Genomic DNA, 19412 nt, shown 5'->3' with positions numbered 1-19412 from the left:
CAACATCAGCAGTCAGTCACAGACAAGAGACCTTCACCCGTGGGGAGCTCAGTGCTCCATTCAGACCCTGAGGGTCCCTGTTCAGTTAATTAAAAAATCCCACAAATAAATAACGCAGGTTGGACAGCCCAACCATTGTTGGGCCCTGCCACTCTCGCAGCAGGGAAACTTTCCCCCCACATCCCGCTGGGACATCCAGGGGCAGCAGCCCCTTGTCCTTGTGCTCAGCACCTCTCAGAACAGCCTGGCTCCATCTCATCTGCAGTGCGGGGACTTCCCGAGCCCGCAGGTGTACTGTTGCGCTCAACTGGCGAAAAAGGCTAACAGAGGGAATCTCTTCTAGCACTGAGGCTGCCCAGAGCAGAGGCCAATTCCCAGACACACTCCAACGCCCCCCCAGGAGATCGCCCACAGACCACGCACCCCGGCACTGGCGAGCTGCTGCTGCAGCGTGGCAGGATCTGAAGAAACCGTCTCTGAGAGCAGTTTCCCAACCGCAGCTTCGCTGTCCTGCAGCCATGTCCTGAGAGACTCTGCCACCTCCTGGAACTGCTGGTAGTGCTCCAGCAAGGTGCTCAGGTGGGAGCCAAGCTTGGTGCACTGCAAAGGAGCAACGAGACATAATGGCAGGATGCTCACAGGAACGGAGCAACCTGGGCACCTCTGGAAAATGCACAGGAATCAGTAGAGAGAAAAAACAACAAAAGAAACATTCTCGTCATGTGTGTTAAAGCAATTACAGGAAGCACCACGCAGACTAACACCAAGAGAGAGTTACTCCCGCACAAACCCCAGAAGAAGACGATCCTTGTCCTCCAAGCTACACACATGCTAAAACCGCAGCCACTCTTGAGGGAAGCCTCCCCCTGCCATCACTGCTTATTCTACACACACACACGACGAAAACAGTGCCTGAGGTTTGACTCCCAGCCTTGCAAAGCCCTTCCCATACCTTGGAGTGCAGCGTGGTGTATCGCTGGGTCGCATCCTCCAGCTTGCTCTTCACCACGCTTCCCGAGGCCAGCGGCTGGGACCCTGCGTCCCTGGCAGCTCCCTCCGCATCCAGCACCTTCTGCCCTGACATGGTGACAAACCGCAGGTCCCCTTTGTGAGAGATCACGTCTTCCGAGAAGCTGCCCTGCCGCAGCAGCAGCTGCCGGAGGGATGCGGGGTCGCTGTCCCCTTTGTACATCCCCTCCAGGTCCTGCTCCGCTTGCTTCAGCCAAGCCTCGAACTCCCCGTGGTCTCGCAAGAACTTCTGCAGCTCGTCCCGCAGCACCTGCACTTGCTTCAGCCGCGTCTCCGACTGGGCGAGGGAAGCCGCGTACCGGTCCTTCAGCTCCGCCAGCCGGCCCTGCAGCCCGGCCCTCTCCTCCCCAGGCAGGCTGTGGCCGTGCTTGTCCAGGAAAGCCTGCGCCGACTGCGTTGCCAGGATGACGTCCTGCTGCTGGGACAGCAGCTCCTGGTGCTGGGCCTGAAACACGCCGACAGGCAGAGGTGACTCCTGTGACCGAGGGGATGCGCACCCACACCACCAGCAGCAGGCTCGCGGGTGGATGCAGCAAGGAGCTGCAGTGTCCCCGCGCTCTGGTGCTGCCAGCAAGGTGGGGGAACACCCGCGGGCCAGCAGACGTAACCCCCTTTCATTAGGGGCACCGTGCTCTCGTTACCCCGGTTGCACCGTGCCATGGGACACATCCGCCCCGCCAGCCCCACCAACGCCCTGAACACGTGTCCTCCAGGCTGGGCATGGTCCTCCCAGGAGTTCCCGAGTCTCCCATAGGGAAAACCGCCCCGAGCAAGTGCTCTGGAGGCCAGGCAGCCAGAGGCAGTGTGTGGCAGCACCGAAGCCTGCTGTCACGCTGACAGGCAGGCAGAAAGCTTGGAGAGGGACGAGGTGGCAGCCCTACCTTCAGCCTCTCGTACTGCTCGTCCAGGTTCTCAGCAGTGCTGTCTGCTCCCACGACACGGCCATCAGGGACATCCTGAGCATCCTGCCCTGCTCGCACCCCCGCCGCTGGCTCAACGGGGTGCGGTCTGTACTCCAGGAGCTCGCCCTTCTGCTCCAGCGATGCCACCCAGCTCAGAAGGGAATCGATCTTATTGCTGTTCTCCTCCAGCTCTTTGGCTGCTTTCACCTGAAAGCACAAAGGCTCCCGGTAAGAATGATCCATTTCAATCATATTCAGCAAACTGCTGCATGGGGGACGGACACAAAAACGAACAGAAGAAAAACCCTGAACTGTTTTCCAACTGCATCGAACACCTGAGACTCACAGACCCTCAAAACACTTTGTGACTCTGATAAGGGGAGGGTACAAAGAGGCTGTGAACAAACTCGGCCTCTGTTACGCTGCACTTCTCACCCTGCTACAATCCAGGCTCACAGGCAGCCCCAACACCGAAGGGCTGCGACTCCACGCGTACAGGTGTGGAGATACGTTTCACGAGCACGTGGAGATGCCCAGCGCTCACACCAAGGGCCAGCCTAAAGGCAGAGCAAGATGCCTCGTACTGCCCCAGCTCCTCCACAACCAGCTCATCTGTGCCTGATGCTCTCAAGACATTTCACCAGGGAGCAGTGTCACTGCCTTGTCCCACCCAGAGGACAGACAGAACAGTAAGTTGCTTTATGTTGCATCGCCCAGAAAAATGCCAGAGCCTTGAATGAATCTGATTCTACTGACCAGACCTCACCGGGCACCTCAGCCAGGCCCAGGGGCTGCAGCCCATCACGTTACCTTTTCAGTCTCCTGCTGCACTGCAGCAGTGATGGCGCACTCCAGCTCCTTCTGGGCCATCTCTGTCCTCTCCTGCAGGGACTGGTACTGCTCCTTGGCACGCCGAAGCTTCTCTTGCAGTGCTGCCAGCTCCCCAGGCTCCATCTTTGTCTTGTTCTCCTCCAAGAACTCCTCTGTGGTTTTCAGGACGCTGGCAAAGGAGGCGGCTCGGGTGTGCATGTTTCTCTGCAGCTCCTGGGCAGACGACAGCACGATGCCGTGAGGCGCCGTGTGCTCCCAAGGCAGTGCCAAGGCCCCCCACCTCCCAGCCTCCCTTTCTGAAGCACTGACCTTCACGTCACTTTGCCTCTGCTGCAACGTGGACAGGTCTCCTTCGCTGGCCGCCCGCTGCTGCTCGGCCAGCGTGTCCTCCGCTGCCTCCAGCCAGGTGCTCAGCTCGGCCAGGTTCTGGGCGCGGGCTGCCTGCTGCTCCTGCAGCGTCTGCGGTCGAGAGCAGAGGGAAGGGGAAGAGGGGGCAGTTAGTACCGGGGCTGCGCTTCCACCACGCACGTTGCTGAAAAGCAAGGCAAGAGGTTACAGCTGGAGCACCTTCCTGGAGGTGAGGATGCAGCACAGAAACCAGCTTTTGCAGCTCTCCCTGGGCTCTCTCCCCCTCTCACGTTTACACACTGCAGGAACGTGGCTGAGGTCCAAGCCCCTTTCCAGCGGCAGTGCTGGAGGACTGGAGCTGTGCAGTGCACGTTTGCCACCATTCAAGCAGGTTTCTCTGTTTTACTTTTTTAAGAACCCCGTCCAGCTCCACGTGGAGCTACGCTCCAGTTTACGTGGTCCTCTCTTGGGAGAGCTCAACCAGAAATTTCTGCGCCTTTTCCGTTCAACCTTATGAACATTAAAACTGCATCAAAAACTCATCTAATGAGAGGTGAGAACCTGGCACCAGGCAGCGCCACTGTGGAGCCCCACACAACCTAAGGCAGGTTGGCTTTTAGACACTGGGGTTGGAGAGGGAGCCCAGGAGAGAGAAAAGCGTTTCTGTAGCCGATCCAGCTCCTACATTTTGCTGCCAGAGCACAACACAGAAGCGCCTGTTTGAGCAATTGAGCATGATGTGACCTGAGAGTCCCTGCAACGTTTCTGTTCCCTTCCCCAGGGCAGAGAAAAGTTTTTGAGTTTCACTGGGCATTTCAGCAAGGTGATGTACAAACTTGTGCAAAACACTGTGCTTGGTTCTCACAGTCATAAGATAAACAACAGAAGCAAATTGAAAGAGCCTTCTTAAGAGCTCTTCAGCTGCAAAGCGAGTTCTTCCTGGGTTAGGATGGGCGCACACTCAATCTGAAAAAGCAAAGCAAACTGGTTAATATACACACACACTCCAGATGGGACAGGCAAGAGTTATAGAGAGCAACTGTTAATAAAAAAACACATTAATACTGTCTTGAATAAGAGGATCCATGCAGTGATGAGTGCTGCATGAATGCAGCAGAGACCTGGGGACCTGCTTTTGCAGCTACCAGCTGCCTTGATACATCATCAGCTGTTTCTTTAGGTCAGCAAAACCTGTCTTGTGTGGTGAAAGTAAGACATTAAAACTGCCGGCTGCCTGTGGTGCCAGCTCTGCACAGGGATTTTCTGGTGGGGTTACAGAGACCAGGGCTTTTTCTACCTGGCCCAAAACAACTCGATGCCTAGCAGAGGACTCCCAGCTGTGCTACCCAGACCTCTGACAGGGCTCCACCTTGAGGGAGGAAAGCAACTTTCCACTTGGGAGTTACGTGGTAGGAAGAAGAAAGACTTTAGAGGAAGCTCATGATGTGCAGTGGGAAGTCATAAACCATGAGTGGCATGCACGTGAAATCCCAGATACGAGGTGTCTCAGCGCACGCTCTTGTGGCTGGAAAGTGTTTGAGCGAGCAAACTGCAGCCAGGAAGCAGCTGTGCCACAACCTTCACCTGATCTGTCTGCTCCGCTTGCTGGAGACAGACCTGCAGGACCTCGACCTGCGCCGCCACGCGCTCCGACAGGTCCCGGAACGCCTTCTGCAGCTCGTTGAGCAGCCGCAGCAGTTGCCTGCTCTGCTGAGGGGTCAGGTCCTGGGCGTGCTCCGAGATAAGGAACTGGATGTCGAAGGCGGTGGCATCGAGCTGAGCCTTGGTGTCAGCGAGGGGCTCTTTCAGCTCCTGAAGGGAAGAGAAAAGACCCGTCAGGCTGAACTGCTCTGCGCTGCCAGCTTCAGATGGGGCACACAAGCAACACGGGCAGCAGTGTGTGCCCAAAAAAAGCACTGTGTCACTGGAATGCTGTACTCCATAATCCCAAGAGACCCGAAGCACACAGCACTGAAGTGACAGAGCCTCGTCACACCAACTCTCCAAGGCTCTGCTAAACAAGGCCTCCAGCACCTTGCCAAGAGACCGCCTGCACCCTGCGTGAGGCTACCCGAGGACAATCCAGGTCCAGAGCCCTGCAGTCCGTGATGACCACGCACGGCACCAGCGGCTCTCCGCCTTCAGTCCCCTGACTTCAACTGCCCGCAAACAGGAGGTGCTGAGCTGTCCAAATCTTGAGAGCTATCGCTACAAGATGAGTAGCTGTGGAGGGGGGCCTGGGCTCCTCATACAGGTGATGGAGGCTGGGGCAGGTGTGCTGGAGGGGGCTCTTGGAGCCCCCCGGAGGCAGCGGCTCTCAGCCTCACAGGATTCCCTGCTGGTCGCTCAGACTCCACCACACACATCTGCATTTGAGCATGTTCCCATAAAGGCCAAAGCAGACGGTTCATGCATTGTGGAAACAAATTACTTTGGAGCAAATACAATATTGCTGCTCCTCCTGCAACCAAGGATAATGGCAAACCCACCAAGGCTCCAGGAGGGGAGCAGGATTAAAAGCTTCTCCTCTGCACAGAGGACAGCAACTCCATCCATCGGGAAGGATTAGGGGCATCGCCATGGTTACCTTGTAGTGTTGGAGGCAGCGACTCAAGCTGTTTGCATCCATCCCATGGTGGTAATCGCTGCCGTCCAGCGACTGTGCAGTGCCAGAGACCCAGCTCAGCAGCTCCTGCAGTTTACCCTGGAGAGTCTCGTGATGCGTCATGATTTTAGCCTTAAACACAGAAGTGCACCGTTCAAACAAGGAGCGGGGCACTCCAGGGAAGCACCAGGATGTGCAGGGTGGGGGGACAGCAGGCAGCGGGGACAGCAGGCAGCAGGGACAGCTGCCAGCTCTACCTTTTGGGTTTCCACTGCACCGCGCAGGTTTAGCAGCCGGGACTCCAGGATATCACTCGCAGAGCTCAGAGACTTCTGGAGGTTCTTGGCATCCTTCTCTAAAGCCTTCAGTAGTTGCTCAGGGACTTCTTCAGGCGGGTTGGCCACAATCCACTTCACAGCGTCCAACTCCTGATTCACTGGAAAGCTGAGCTCCTGCAGCTCAGCGCCCAAGGCCTGAGGCAAGACAGCATTGTTAAGTCTATGGTATGGTTCGTCTTCCCACTGCCAAAAGTGACAGCACTGCAGAGGTTTTGGAGAACCAGCTCCAAACACTGCGTGTATCTGCTGGAAAGATTCATTGCAATCGACCCGTTCATGCAGCCCTGCTCAGCTGCCAGCACTCGACTGTCTTTCTCCAGGCTGTAAAATTCATTTCAGCCACACTTAGGTTACTGTCTAAGCACGAGAGGAAGGTAAGCCAGAGGGAGTGCCAGAGAGATGGGCTTTGCATATAAATGCCAGTTCAGCCTGAGGCTAACGCCCCGCTTGCTCCCAGAGCAGGGAGGAGGCACAAGGGGGAGCCTGAGAAGTGCTGGGGAGAGGGGGGAGAGCTCGGTCCTGCCTGGTGCCAGCAGCGCTCACCTCAGCCTGCTGCAGCAGGTCCTGCAGGGCGGCCAGATTCTGCTCTGCTGGCTGCACACGTTTAATTCTCATCTCAATATCTCGGAGCATGGAGAGATAGGAGATCAGCTTCTCATCGTGCTCCAGGCACATCTTCTTGCTGAACTTGATCTACAGAATCAAATGGTAAAACAAAACCTCAAGTTTAGAGAGAAAACAGACAATTATACGTATGTATGCATACATATTTTTTAAAAGAAGCAATATCTTAATAGCATTCCATTTCAGGGACTTTCCACATGGTAGTCTTATCTACAAGATTTACTACAGGAAAAACAGAATACATGGCTCTTTTTCCAACATAAGCTTATAAATGGCAAGAGATCTACTGTGTTACAGTAAAAGTGCCAAAAAACGGTCCTACTTATTAGTCATTTGTAAGTAATGCTCTAGCAAAAAGAAGCCACAACTAAGCCTTGAGTGTTTTCAGTCCTACATCACTGGGTCCTTTGCCAAATCCATTGCAGCTGATGCTGTAACATCAAGCCCCAAACATCCACGACTCACGTTCTGGCTCTCCTCTGCACCGAGGACCTGGGACAAATTTAACATCAAACATACACAAATAGCACGTAAAAATGCTGAAATAGCAGAAAGCAGTCACCCACCTGGGCTGGTCTGGCAGCCTCCATCGAGGTCTCCAGCAGCTCCCCCTCCACTATCACGGGTAAGAGCAGGCCCCGGTCGCCAGGCCCCGGCTGCCGGGGCTTCTCCTGGGGCGCTTCTCCGGGGGCTGTGGGGGGCAGAGGGGCACCGGCTCGGCCTGTGCTGGGCTCCGCTGGTTGCTCCTGTGGGGTGCCTTCTCCAAGCTCCAGGGTTGCAGAGGTTTCCTGAACTTCTCCGGGTTCCTCTCTGATGATTAACTCATCCGGCTTTTCTGCTGCCGGGGCTGTGGTGAGCACCTCGCTGCTGGTTCCCACCTCAGCGTTTTTCTGGGTCTTCCTCTCCTCCGGTTCAAGTGCCACAGAGAGATCGTGCCCCTTTCTGCTCTGACCTTTTGTCACCACCAGAGCTTCCCCTTGTTCTGGGAGAACAGGGAGCACCTGACCCCCTGGGAGGATTGCTTCATCTTTCTCAGAAATTGGTTTCTTCTCTTTTTCACCCCTGCTGCTCTCCAGCTGCTTTTGCTTGGCTCCATCTTTTGCCAACCTCGCAGTAATCTTCTTGGGGGCTGTGTCAAGTTTTGGTTCTGGAGCACTTGAGACAAAGTCTCCCTCCTTCCCTGGAATTTCTTTGGATACTGGAGTAGGAAGGGACTGCTTTTCCACGGAAGATTTCTCTGGCTGAGCACTGTCCCCTGGGACACCAATCTGCTTTGTTTTCTTTTTCTTGCTTTTCTGTTTTTGGGTAGGTTTTCGCTCAGTTTCACCTACTTCTTCTCGATCAGCTTCTGCATCCAGTCTCAGGGTTTCTCCCACAGGGTGTCTGACAGCTCTTCCGTCTGCAAGCTCATCTCCTGCCGGCCTCAGAGAGACAGTCTTGGGGGGTTCTCTGGACATTATAGGGCCCAGCTCTTCCTTCCTGTGACCCACAGAAACAGCTTCCCTCGGGGCTGCCTGTACTGCCTGATCCAGGCTTGCTGCCTGCTGTCCCCTCACTGCACCTTCTTCCTCTGCCACAACCCCCCCTGCACTAAGAACCCCCTCCCTGCTCCTCTCCGTACCGCCCTCAGCACCATGAGGCACCTCTGTGTCAAGGAACGACCACTCTTCCTCAAACCCCAGCCCTTCCACTTTCCCCGTCCCCTGATCTGCTGCTTCCCCCCTTGATTCCTGCCCCCAGGCCACTCTCACACGGGAGCTGCTTTTTGCAACCCCCTTCTCCGTAGCCTTTATCGCTACTGTCCCTTTAGAGAGAGGTGCTGTGCCTAATACTAAGGGGTGTTCTGGAGCCACTTCAACCTCGCCGTGTCGCTGACGTGTGACACCATCCCCTGGAGTTTCTTGAGGAAGCAGTTCTGGTTTCCCTTTCCTTGGCATCACCAGGGATGTGGCAGGAGCAGCGGCTGCGTCCCCAGCCAGGCCGCAGCTCGCAGCTTCAGCTCTGGCCTTGTGCTCAGCACCACCGGGCTTCATTGCAGCACTAATAGGGAGGACCACACCTTCCTCTTCTGGAGGTGTTTTTTCCATTTTTTCCTGGGAAAGGTGGGGTTTATCTGCTTTGAGGACCTCAGAACCGTATTTGCCTTCGGATATTTGTGCGTCTTGAAGAGTGGCAGCTAATTTTTGGCTAATCAGGCCTTTTTCAACAGCTTCCTTTAAAGTCAATCTTTTTCCACTGCTAGCATCAACAATTCCTCCGCTCCTCATCTGGCTGGTCGCGATGACTTTGGCCATTTCCTCATCCAAAAACCCCTGCTCCAAAGCAGCCTTCAGGGAGAGCCTCTCGCTGACGGTGCCCTCCACAAACCCCCCGCTGTCCGCCTGAGCCTGCAGCAGCCGCAGCGTGGGCAGAGGGTCCACCTTCCCCAGCTTCACCGCCTGGGCACACGTCAGCTTGCTCCCCGTCACCTCATCCTTGATGGCTCTGAAGGGATGGACCTCCAAATACCTCTGACCGGATTCGATGTCAATTTTACACTTCTTTATGAACTCCGAGTAGGGCACGAGCATGCAGTTCTCAGGATCTACAATGCCTTGTTTCACTTCTGGAGACGACAGGACTTTCTCCACAACCTGCCTGGGCAGCAAGCCCTCCTTCACTGCCTGGCAGAGCGCCAGTCTCTGGCCAGAAGCAGGATCGATGATGCTTCCACCCCCGGCTTGGATTTCTTGCACTTTCCTCTGGAAGTCCGGACTAACAAGTCCTACTGATACTGCCTGGGGCAAGGGCACCTTCTCCTTCGTTACTGGATGAATGTATTCATGCAGGCACACGCTTTCAGCCTTTGTGAGTTCATTACATAAATCTTGATTGATCAAATCGTGCTTCATGGCGTCATTTACCGAAAGCCTCATTCCAGACACGTGATGAATTATTCCTCCATCTGCAATCTGCTTGGTCAAGAGCTCAAACGCTTTTTCCTTTTCAAGGAGCCCTTTTTCAACAGACTGCGCAACAGTCAAAGGATGCTTAGTTTTGGGATCCACAATTCCACTGGTTTCAGCCTGCAAGCTAATGAGCTTCTGTCTGGTTGCCTCATCGGTGCTTTTCCCTTTGGAAGCCTTCTCCAGCTTGACCAGCTCTTTCTGACTAGTTGGCTCTATGAGGCCAAGATTTGAAGCCAATGTGACTGATATTTTTTTGCCACGTTTCAAGTCAACAATTCCTCCAGTAACCACCTGCCCTTCCAAGATCCTCATTGCCGTCTCCTTGTCCAGAAGGCCAACTGCAGCAGCATCCTTGATAGAGTAGACAAAGTTATTGCCTGGGTCAAGAACACCACTTATGGCTTTGTCGGATGCGAGAACTTTCTGGAGAAGCTTCTCATCCATTAAACCTTCTTCAATGACGTCCTCGGTGGTTAATGATTCACATGTTTGTGAGTCGAAGAAGCCACTGAACATCTTCATCTTCTCCATCAGTTTCACAGCCGTGTGGCCAGGCACCGCTCCACAGGCTACTGCTTCGTTCAGAAGAAGAGTCTTCCCTGTCTGCTCATGGATTATGCCACCACTTTGGAGCTGCGTTAACAACATTTCCAAAGTGTCCTCCTCATCCTGCTCTGTAGGGGCTGGCAGGGATGTGTCATCAGTACACTCATCACCCGCCGCTTTCCTCTCTCCTTCCTCCACTTTCAATACACCTTCAATGCTTTCAGTGTGCCTCGCTGTTTGCTCAGCTTCTCCAGTTCTAGGGAGCACAATCTCCTCTCCTCCCACCGTGCCATTCTGTATTGTTTCCTCTTTTAGCAAATAAATCTCTCTAACGTCCTCCACCTCTAATTCAGGTTCCTCCACATCCTGAGACCTCTCTGCCATTATTTCCAGTCTCTCCGTACTTTCAGAAATACCCACCAACATATGGCTTTCGCTTTTCACATCACCTGCCCCAGTTTCCAATGTCCTCTTCTGATCTTTGATATGTTCCACTCCACCTACTATAATGGGCTTGGACTCTTCTGTCTCAATCATAATTTCTTCTGTTTCTCTGAATCCACTACCAAAATCACTGGGATGTTCTGGCACAGATAATTTTACCTGATGTTTGTCCTTGCTTGTAGAAGCGATTTGCTCTCTACCAAGTTTGGATTCAGTCTCACTTTTGAAGGTAGCCTGTTCAGTGTAAATCTGCCCTTGCTCCTCCACAAGCAGGATATCTTCTGCATCCTCCAACGGGCGGCTTCCAGGTCCCATCACCACCTCTCCGTTCTCCAAAGCAGTTCTGTGTGGCAGGACCTTTTCGCTTTGCTCCTTTGAAGGAGCAAATTGAAACTCAAGCTGCTGCAAAGCCAAACCGTTGCAAGGTTCTCTTTCAAGAGCTGCATTTGCCTTTGTCTCCTCAAAGCCTTCACTCCCTTCCAACACATGTTCGCAGGATCCATTTTCTTGGGCTTGGATGAGGGCTTTAGTGAGATTGTTCAACTCTCCATCTATCAAGAGCAGCTTCTGGCCATCGTGGATGTTGATGTAGCTGTGGGTCATCAAGTGGAACATCAGCCTTTCGTCGTCACTCCTTAGCAGAGGGTCACTTTGCTCTTTGTGACCTGTGGGACTCTTTCCAGAGGAGCTCTGGCCATTCCTGCTTCTGCTTGGAGAGCCAGGGAGCTGCACGCTGGCCATGACATCGGGTATGACTGTTGATTTCAGCTTCTTCGCCACATCTCTCTCTAGGATGCCATGGTCAACTGCTTTCCTCCAGGACAACACCTCTGTGGTTTCTGGTATAAAGACAGCCTTAATGAGTTGCCTCTTGCTGAGAATCTTGTAAACCAGCTCTGTGGACAGAATTCCTTGCTCTAAAGCATCTGCAACTGGGATGATCTCTCCCGTCTCTGGCCACAGGAGCCCCATGAAGGACCAGAGGGATTCCAGGACCACCAATGCAATCCTTGGTGCTACCAACTCTTTCCTTACAGCTTCGTCAATTGTAAGTCTCTCTCCCGTGACTGTATCAATGATGCCACCTGTCTGAAGCTGCCGGATTAGAAGTGTGCATGCCAAATCCTGGTCAATTAAATTATGTCTCACAGCCTCATCCACAGTCAGCCTGTGCCCTGTCCTGGGGTCAACAATGCCACCAGCAAAGAGCTGGGCTTCCAGCAACCTCACTGTTACCTGTCTGTCTATTAGTCCTTCCTGGACGGCACGGAAGATGCTGACTTTTCTGCCTGATTTCAAGCTCACCATCCCACCCGCCAGCTGCTTGACTGGGAGCAGCCTCAGTCCAGTTTCTTGGTGGATGATGCATCGGTGCATGAGCTCTGGCAGACTGATTTTCTCTGCAGTGTTGGGGTCAATCAAATCCTTGCTGCATTCCAGGTGAGACAGCAGTCTGGAATAAAGCTGGGGGGTAAGGAGCCTTTCTTGCAGAGCTGCCTCCATGCTGATTCTGCCCTGAGGGGTTTTAAAGCCCCCAGTTACAAGTTCAACCTCAAGAATCTTTAGCCCAATGCTCTCACTAATCCTCCCCTCTTCTATCGCAGCAGCAACAGGTAGGAGCTGCCTCCCTTCACGTCGGACTTCGTCCACCCGCTGGAGAGCATCCTTCAATTCCTGCAGCACCTGGAATGTCCTGAGATCAATGATGTTTCTTGCCAGACCTTCCTCCAAGGAGAGTTTTTCGCTGGTCTCTGGAACATCTAAGTCGGATGTGATAACCTGGGCCTCCAAGAGGACGAGGCCAGTATCCTGATCTATAAGACCTCTCTGCATGGCACCAAAGACAGGGAATATTTCTACTGTGCCAAGATCGATCACTCCCGCCACTGCTCCGCTGCCCTAGAACAGAAAGAGAAGGAAAAGAATCAAACCAAAATCAAACATTTCCAGCACTTGGATTGCATGAGATCTAGGGAGGTACCAGTTCCAAAAAAAAAAAAAAGTTTCAAAACCCCAAACAGACTAGAAAGCGAGTCCCAAAGTGTTCAAAATGCAACTCCAAAGGCATTGCAGCACACAAATTGGTGCATTTGCTAGCTTTCAGTTTGCCAGTGAGTTTTGATGCACAGCTAGTCCATCACCAAGGGCAGCACCGAAATGCTTCCAACATCCACCACCACTAATGCAGCAAAACAGCAAGCAGCAACACCCAGACGTGTTCCTAATGCTCCACAGAGAAACAGGGAAGGAAACCAACAAACACACCGAAACTGTCCAACAACTCCATCCAAAAAAAAAATAAATAAAGACAACATGAATCCCACTTTGTACTAACAGAAGAGAAAAAAACCCAAAGACGTCACTTCAGGGTACCTAGGAAGCTCTCCCAGTGCAGTTTCCACCCTGATTCCTGCCATGCTTAAATCCTGCTCTTTAATGCCAGGATGCCCAGGGAACACCATGGGTCTCGTGCCACGGAGCAGCTCCCCAGCACCACAACCAGCCAAGCACGAGAGCACGGGCGCTGCCCCTAGCATGCACAGCAGCTCCCCAAGCACACCCAACTTCTCCGGCACCTGGAAGCAGCCGTGCTCTTTAGGGCAAGGGAAGAAATACAAGAAGTTGTAGCTCCCAGCATGGAGACAGTGACAGACTGGGAACAGACCATCTAACTTTGGTATTTCTGGCCTCTTCTTTCTGGCACCCCCACAGGGAGGGGAAGAATTCAGATAATGACACAGAGTAAGAGCAGTCCGGACCTTTGGATTTCTCCTAGTTGCACTGTTTAGGTGTAAAGTTGGCCCAAGCACTAAAATTTTTCTGTTGGGACAGGGAGGAGCAAATCTGGATTCCCAGGACCTCAGATGTCGGTAACGGTGACTCTGACAGCCCAGGCAGGCGGGTGCCTTGGAGCAGTGGCACAGCAGAGGATGCCGCCCCCACCACGCTGCGTGTAGCTCCCCCAGCGCCCCCTGCCACGGAGGCTGGGTGGGTCTGCTGGGAAACACCAAGCTCCCACCAGCATCACCAGACTCTGACATGCATATTTGGAAATGAACAAGCCACTGAAAGACAGAGAAGAAGAGGGGAAAGAGAATGATAAAAGAGGAGATGGGAGGGAGGGGAGTAAAAGGCTTTTACTTACCAGAGTTGCAGGGTGTGCCTTGAGCAGTTAAAGACAGAGCCTTATGGAGCAGTTCAGCCGTATCACACACAGTGTAAAGCTTGGTGTTAGCGTCCAGCATGCGACTGTTTTGTTTGCAAAAAGAACCCCACACACAGGTCGTCCTCTTTCACTTTGTGTGTTTTGTTTAAGTCCCGGAGGGTTAGTTAAACTTGTAAGCAAGGATGTCAGTTAATCTTAAAAACAGTTGACGTGAAACACAAACTGTACAGGGACACATCATGCTCAATTTAGCGCGTTCTGCTTTGCTTTTTTTTTTCTTTTTGATTTTATAACCTCTGTCTTCACAATTGGATGTTTCCAGCAAGCAAATGTTAAGAGTCCTTCATACTCCCTGTACAATGAAGCAACTGTACCACACAACAGCCACGTGATAATCTCGTATATGGGCCAAGGATCTACGGCGGAGCCATAGTGCCATTTTGTTTCTTTTCCTGGGCTTCGTCAAGAGAGTGAGTGAAAACTGTTCTGATCTGAGCCCCACAGCACACTCCTGCTGCACGGAAATGGCCCAGCGAGCCCAGGAGAAAGCTTGCACACCAAGGTCATTTTCCTGCCCAGGAGGGAGGAAAAGGGAAAGGGAACAGCATCCTTTCCACTGGCAGGCTTCTCTCAGCTGCAGCAGTGGCAGAAGTGTCGAAGCTGTGATGGCTGAGCCGTGACCACCGCCTGGAGCGGGTTTGCTGTGTGGGGCAGCGGCACTGCGGGCTCGCTCTGCCAGACAGGGACTAATGGGACTTGCACGGTGACAGCCAAAACGTGTTGGAAAGCCCAATTCAAAAGGGAGATGCTGTATTTGTAAGTGAAAGCTGGAGATACAGATCTCAGATAAGCAGCCCTACCCCGTCTTCCCGTGATCTGCTAGAGCAGGGCTTCACTCACAGACCCGGCAGCCCAAACCCGCACCATGTCCAGATCTGAGTAGGCCGTTGCTTCAGAGTACAGGGAGCCAGCAAGCAAACACACAAATATATCCATCGACACATGTATATACACTTATATAACACGTACATGTATATCTGTGAATGACTGAGGACAGCTCACACCAGTACAGAGGCAGTAAGGACGCGCCTGGAGCCCTCCTACCCCACGGGACTGGCAGGAGCACTGGGGCCCAGCGGGCCCAGCTGGGGGCAGTGCAGAACCCGTGTTTGTGGGGGGCCTGGTGGGACAACGCAGTCCCCTTCCACTTGGCGGGCAACTTCACTGAGGCACAACCCAAACAAATCCCTCGCCAGGCCCTGAGATGCATGAGGCTGCAGAGGCGAACGTGCTTCTGCAGAAACCCACCTTCATGTGCCTCCTGCATGCGGGCTGCCTGCGAGCCCCAGCCCTCCCTGGTTAAACGCTGAACAGGCATTACTTGAGGAGACAGGCTTGCCAAGGGCACCACTTTCAGGACAGAACTCCATTTTCCTCTGCCCACCATGTGAGCAAGCCAACCTTTTGTCAGCTCTGACTGAAAGCATTGCAAAGGACAGCTCCCTCTCAGTGACCTGCAACAGCAGGTCAACGGCTCCTGTTCGGCCACCAGTGGCCACCCCAGCCCAGACACTTCAGGTCATGGACAGAAGAGATGGGAGGCAACCACATGCAAGTAAGAAAGCTGATGGGCAGGAGTGGCTGGTGGCCATGAGACACACAACCGAGCACAACCGTGTTCACACCCTGAGGAGGGCCCTGTGCCGTGCGGCCACCGGGCCGAGCGGGGACCAGTACCTTGTGCTCTGTCTCCTGAGCCAGCTGGCTCTGGAGCTGCTGGAGCTGCTCCGAGGAGTCGCTGCAGAGCGCCTGGTAGGTGTCCTTCAGGGCAGCGATCTGAGCAGAAATCTGTTCCTTCTCCTGATGGGAAAGCCTGCAAGGGAAAGGAAAAACTCTCAGGGAAGTTACACAAACCATCTCCCAGCCCCCGAGAATGAACGAAGTTTTCTCATGAAGGAAAAGGCCAAACCCACAATGAGTCTCCTCTTCACACTGCCCTACTTTTTGCCTGGCACAGTGAAAATGAGGGACAGTAATTGTGCTCGGCAAAGACTGACCTGCATTATAATGACCAAATCTCCAAATATTCAGGGTTAGTTCACTACTAAAGTGGATTAGTATTGTCCCAACAGAATAAACAGGTTTCATAGTTCACAGTTGTTGCAGATGAGAAGAATGGCCACTTTCCTGTGTAGCTAGGCACTGTTTTCAATGGCAATCAGGCACCGGGCTCTGAGGACATCAGCCCACCAGCACCCACCTCAAGGTAACTCAGCTCCCCTCTCTGCTCCCCCTGCCTCCCTCCCTCCTCAGGCTGCACTCACTTGTGGCTGTGCTTCGCCAGGAAGATTTGTGAAGTTTTGATGGCCTCAGAGACCTGCTCCTTCTTCGCAGCCAGCTCCTCATTGAGGGCCTGTTGAAAAAGCAGAAGGAAGCTTAATTCAGCTGTGGAAAAAGAGTTGCAGTTAAACAAACAGCCTCACAGTTGCCCTCACAAAGCATTCCATAGAAAGCCTCGGGGCTTTTGGTCATTAGAGTTGTAGGAAAGTTCTCCTGGAAGCAGAATAACGCCGTGATACAACAAGGACAGGCACATGTAACATGCGTTGGTCAGAGATGGACAGAGAAGGCCCTGTGTTTACCTGCTGCTCTGAGATGGACTTCTCGATGTCGCCCAGCTCTCTGCTGCTCCTGGCAGCAGCCGTCCTGCCTTGCACACTCTGCCTTAAGCCCGAGGCCCAGCCCAGGAGCTCCTTCACCTTGTCCACATGCTCCTGCTTCTCTTCCTCCACTACTTTCTGCAAAACAGAGGAGAAACACAACCATGTCAAGGGAGTCCCAGCTTCCCAGAGGCAGAGAGGCTCTCAGGAGCAGCACCTGAGACACAACCTAAACGTGGAACTGAAAAGCTGAGGGTGGATGTCAGAGAAGTGAAGCAGCATCCTTGGGGTGCCAGGAAATGAGCCTGGATGATTGGAATGGAGTTCAGTTCCGTACAGTACCCTTACCTCCTCTTCCTCCAGGCGCCGCAGAGCATCGCTGATGTACTTCACGTGCTGCGTGGTTAGTGTCACCAGAGCTGTATAGCGAGTCCGCAAATCCATGAACTGCAAAGGGAGAGACGGAGAAACAGGACGCATCAGTCACAACCAGTGAATCAGTGCAACATACCGTACAGTACACGACATGGATGCACCATCTCTCCCTTGGGAGGATCCCCAGGCACCTCGCAGACCCAGTATAGCACCACTGAAATGCAGCAACTCTGGAGGGGAGGGATGTGGCCACACACGGCATGCTGCACAACACTGGAGCGAAGGGAAGACTCCGGTCACGGACACTGGGGCAGGTGCTCAACTCTTACAAAGAGGGCCACTGGGATCTTTAAAATCCACATGGAGCAGACAGGAGCTCAGTCTCTAAAGGGCTCATCCCAAAGATGCACACACAGTAATGCTGCATGGCGCTCTGGTTATTTACCTCGCCGGGCCGAAGGGCTGAGCTGACCCTGCTGGATTTGACCCAGGGGTTCCCAGGAGTCTAGGTATTTCATACCTGGTGCTTAGAGCACTAAGCCATCCTCTGTGGCTATTGGAAAAAACAGCGAGGGTGGAAACTTTATTTATACAGAGAGTTCAGCAGAAAGGAGCTCATTTCACAGAGGCTGCTTGGCGATTTGCTCAGAGTAGAGGAGCCCCCCACACCACTGCCCCCTTGCAAGGGGCGCAGACGCGTTCCCACCTCCTGTGTGATGGCATCTGAGGATGAGAGCATGCGCCGACGTTTCATGGGGGACTTCTGCTGCGACTCCACAAATGCCCGGTATGTCATGAGCTGCAACTCATAGTCCTGCAAAGGAAACCAGGGTGGAGAGAAAGATGTTGCTGTCACTTCTTTCATACTGCACCCTCAGATCTCTAATTCCTGTTAGTTTGCCTGTAGTTGGATCTCTGCTCATGCCCAAAGATAAGAGCATGCAAGATGCAAACTGTCCCGGGGCTGTTTCTGCCCAGACAGCTGTGCCCTAGGTTTAGGAAGGGGCCCATACCTTGACAGCAGCTGAGTATTGCTGGGAGAATTTCTGACACTGGTCCAGTTTGGCTTGATTTTTCTCGATTTCTGCAGCCAAAGCCTTCAACAAAATTCAAAGCAAAAATGGTTGTCAAGATGACTGCCACAGGTGAAATGTGCTGAATTTCAGTCCCTGTCCTTTGCGTTTTTGGTGAAGCCTTATAGTCTCCTTTTTTTTTCTTTAATGCAAGGCCCATTTCCACCTCAAGTTAAGCAGTTTCTCTGCTTCTCAGACAGCTCAGGCCTGCAGTGTCTTCCCCACCACATTTCACATGCCTTAAAGCATTCATATTTTCAAGCTTACAGATGGAAAAAAAAGACACGGTCACTGCAGTGACCATGCTGTCAAGACATCTCAAGCTCCTGTCTCACCGTTTGCTGGCTCAGCTGCTCTGACAGCACCCGGCTGTCCTCCGCCTGCCCAGGTTTCATCAGCTCCTGCTGGATGGTGATCTCCTCGATCCACTGGATTAGGGTGCTGTGGCACTGCCGGTAATCGCTCAGCACCTCCTGGATGCTTTCCAGCTCCGTGTGGCTGAAAGGAGAATCGGGACAAGAGGAGGGTGAAGACCTGCTGTAGGCTTTAGGGATATCCCAGTCCCCAGTGGGACTCCCAGCTGGAAAAGTATCACTGTAAAGCAGCCGGCCGAAGCTCTCAATTGAATCATGAAAGCAAATGGGGGCAGGTTTCTCACCGGGTCTCAATCTGGGTGCAGACTCTCTGCCAGCGATCCCACAGCTGGCTTTCCTTCTCCTGAAAGCGCTCGAGGTCGATGCTGCGCTCCTGCCTCAGCTGGTACAGCTGCTCTCCCACTGACTTCGCCTTTGCCATCTCCTCCTTTAGCACGGAGAACACGGAGCTCTTGTCCTTCACTTCCCCAAGCCATTGCTTCAAAAAACAGCAAGAGACAGCTTGAGTTTAACTTCAAGGAAAGCAGATCACACGGCTTCCCCTAAGGATGCCATTAAATCAGAGATTCTCTGCTTCCTGTAGCTGAAAAGCCTGAGAAAGCTGCAAAGAACAAGCCGATTACCGACTTGGGAGATGCCAAATGGAGGGGAGCATGTCGCCAGCTTGGAGCAAGTCAGATTGGATCATCAGCCCCTGTCTTAGAGCAGCGGACACGTAGCTGCCAAGATGTTCATATGTATTAGCTTGTGCTCTACAAGTGAAAGCACAAGGCCATAGCAGCTCCTTTACCTTTACAGAGCAATAGGGGATCACATAAGGAGGACAAAACCTTCCTGGCAGCTATTTTGGGCAAGAAAAACAGCATGCAACATAAATTCAGCACAGAAAGGGAAGGACCCTACTTGACAAACACCAAAGTGCCGGCTGGTTTCTCCCTGCACACTTTGAAGTGAACAACACCAACCTGTAGGGCCGTTCTGTGCGACTGAATAGCTGTCAGGTCAGCTGGGACAGCCTCCTCCTGGCTCAGCTTGACCTCATATCCTTTGACCAGAGACTCTGCTCCTTGGGTGCTACGAATAATGACATCAACCGTCTTCAACCTGGCAAATCAGAGAGAGACAGCACATTGACACCCAAAATTTGGC

At 53.2% G+C, this 19412-nt stretch overlaps 1 protein-coding gene across 1 annotated transcript in view; it reads right to left on the bottom strand.

Moving 5' to 3' along the window:
- MACF1 (microtubule actin crosslinking factor 1) overlaps positions 1-19412 on the bottom strand; it is a 143250-nt gene that overhangs the window by 64823 nt on the left and 59015 nt on the right. Inside the window, exons 27-45 of the mRNA XM_083809812.1 lie at positions 19229-19367; positions 18548-18741; positions 18225-18387; positions 17830-17913; positions 17523-17630; positions 16790-16888; positions 16424-16579; positions 16106-16194; positions 15519-15654; positions 7244-12514; positions 6597-6746; positions 5973-6188; positions 5698-5847; positions 4689-4922; positions 3072-3221; positions 2742-2975; positions 1911-2138; positions 953-1474; positions 424-600 (exon numbers count right to left, since the gene is read on the bottom strand). Coding sequence (XP_083665938.1) covers positions 424-600; positions 953-1474; positions 1911-2138; positions 2742-2975; positions 3072-3221; positions 4689-4922; positions 5698-5847; positions 5973-6188; positions 6597-6746; positions 7244-12514; positions 15519-15654; positions 16106-16194; positions 16424-16579; positions 16790-16888; positions 17523-17630; positions 17830-17913; positions 18225-18387; positions 18548-18741; positions 19229-19367 — 8500 coding nt within the window. The remainder of the gene's footprint in view (positions 1-423; positions 601-952; positions 1475-1910; positions 2139-2741; positions 2976-3071; positions 3222-4688; positions 4923-5697; positions 5848-5972; positions 6189-6596; positions 6747-7243; positions 12515-15518; positions 15655-16105; positions 16195-16423; positions 16580-16789; positions 16889-17522; positions 17631-17829; positions 17914-18224; positions 18388-18547; positions 18742-19228; positions 19368-19412) is intronic.

This window comes from Anser anser (assembly GCF_964211835.1).
Source record: "Anser anser genome assembly, chromosome: 24".
Lineage (NCBI taxonomy): Eukaryota > Metazoa > Chordata > Aves > Anseriformes > Anatidae > Anser > Anser anser.
This window is presented reverse-complemented; position numbering and strand designations above follow the sequence as displayed.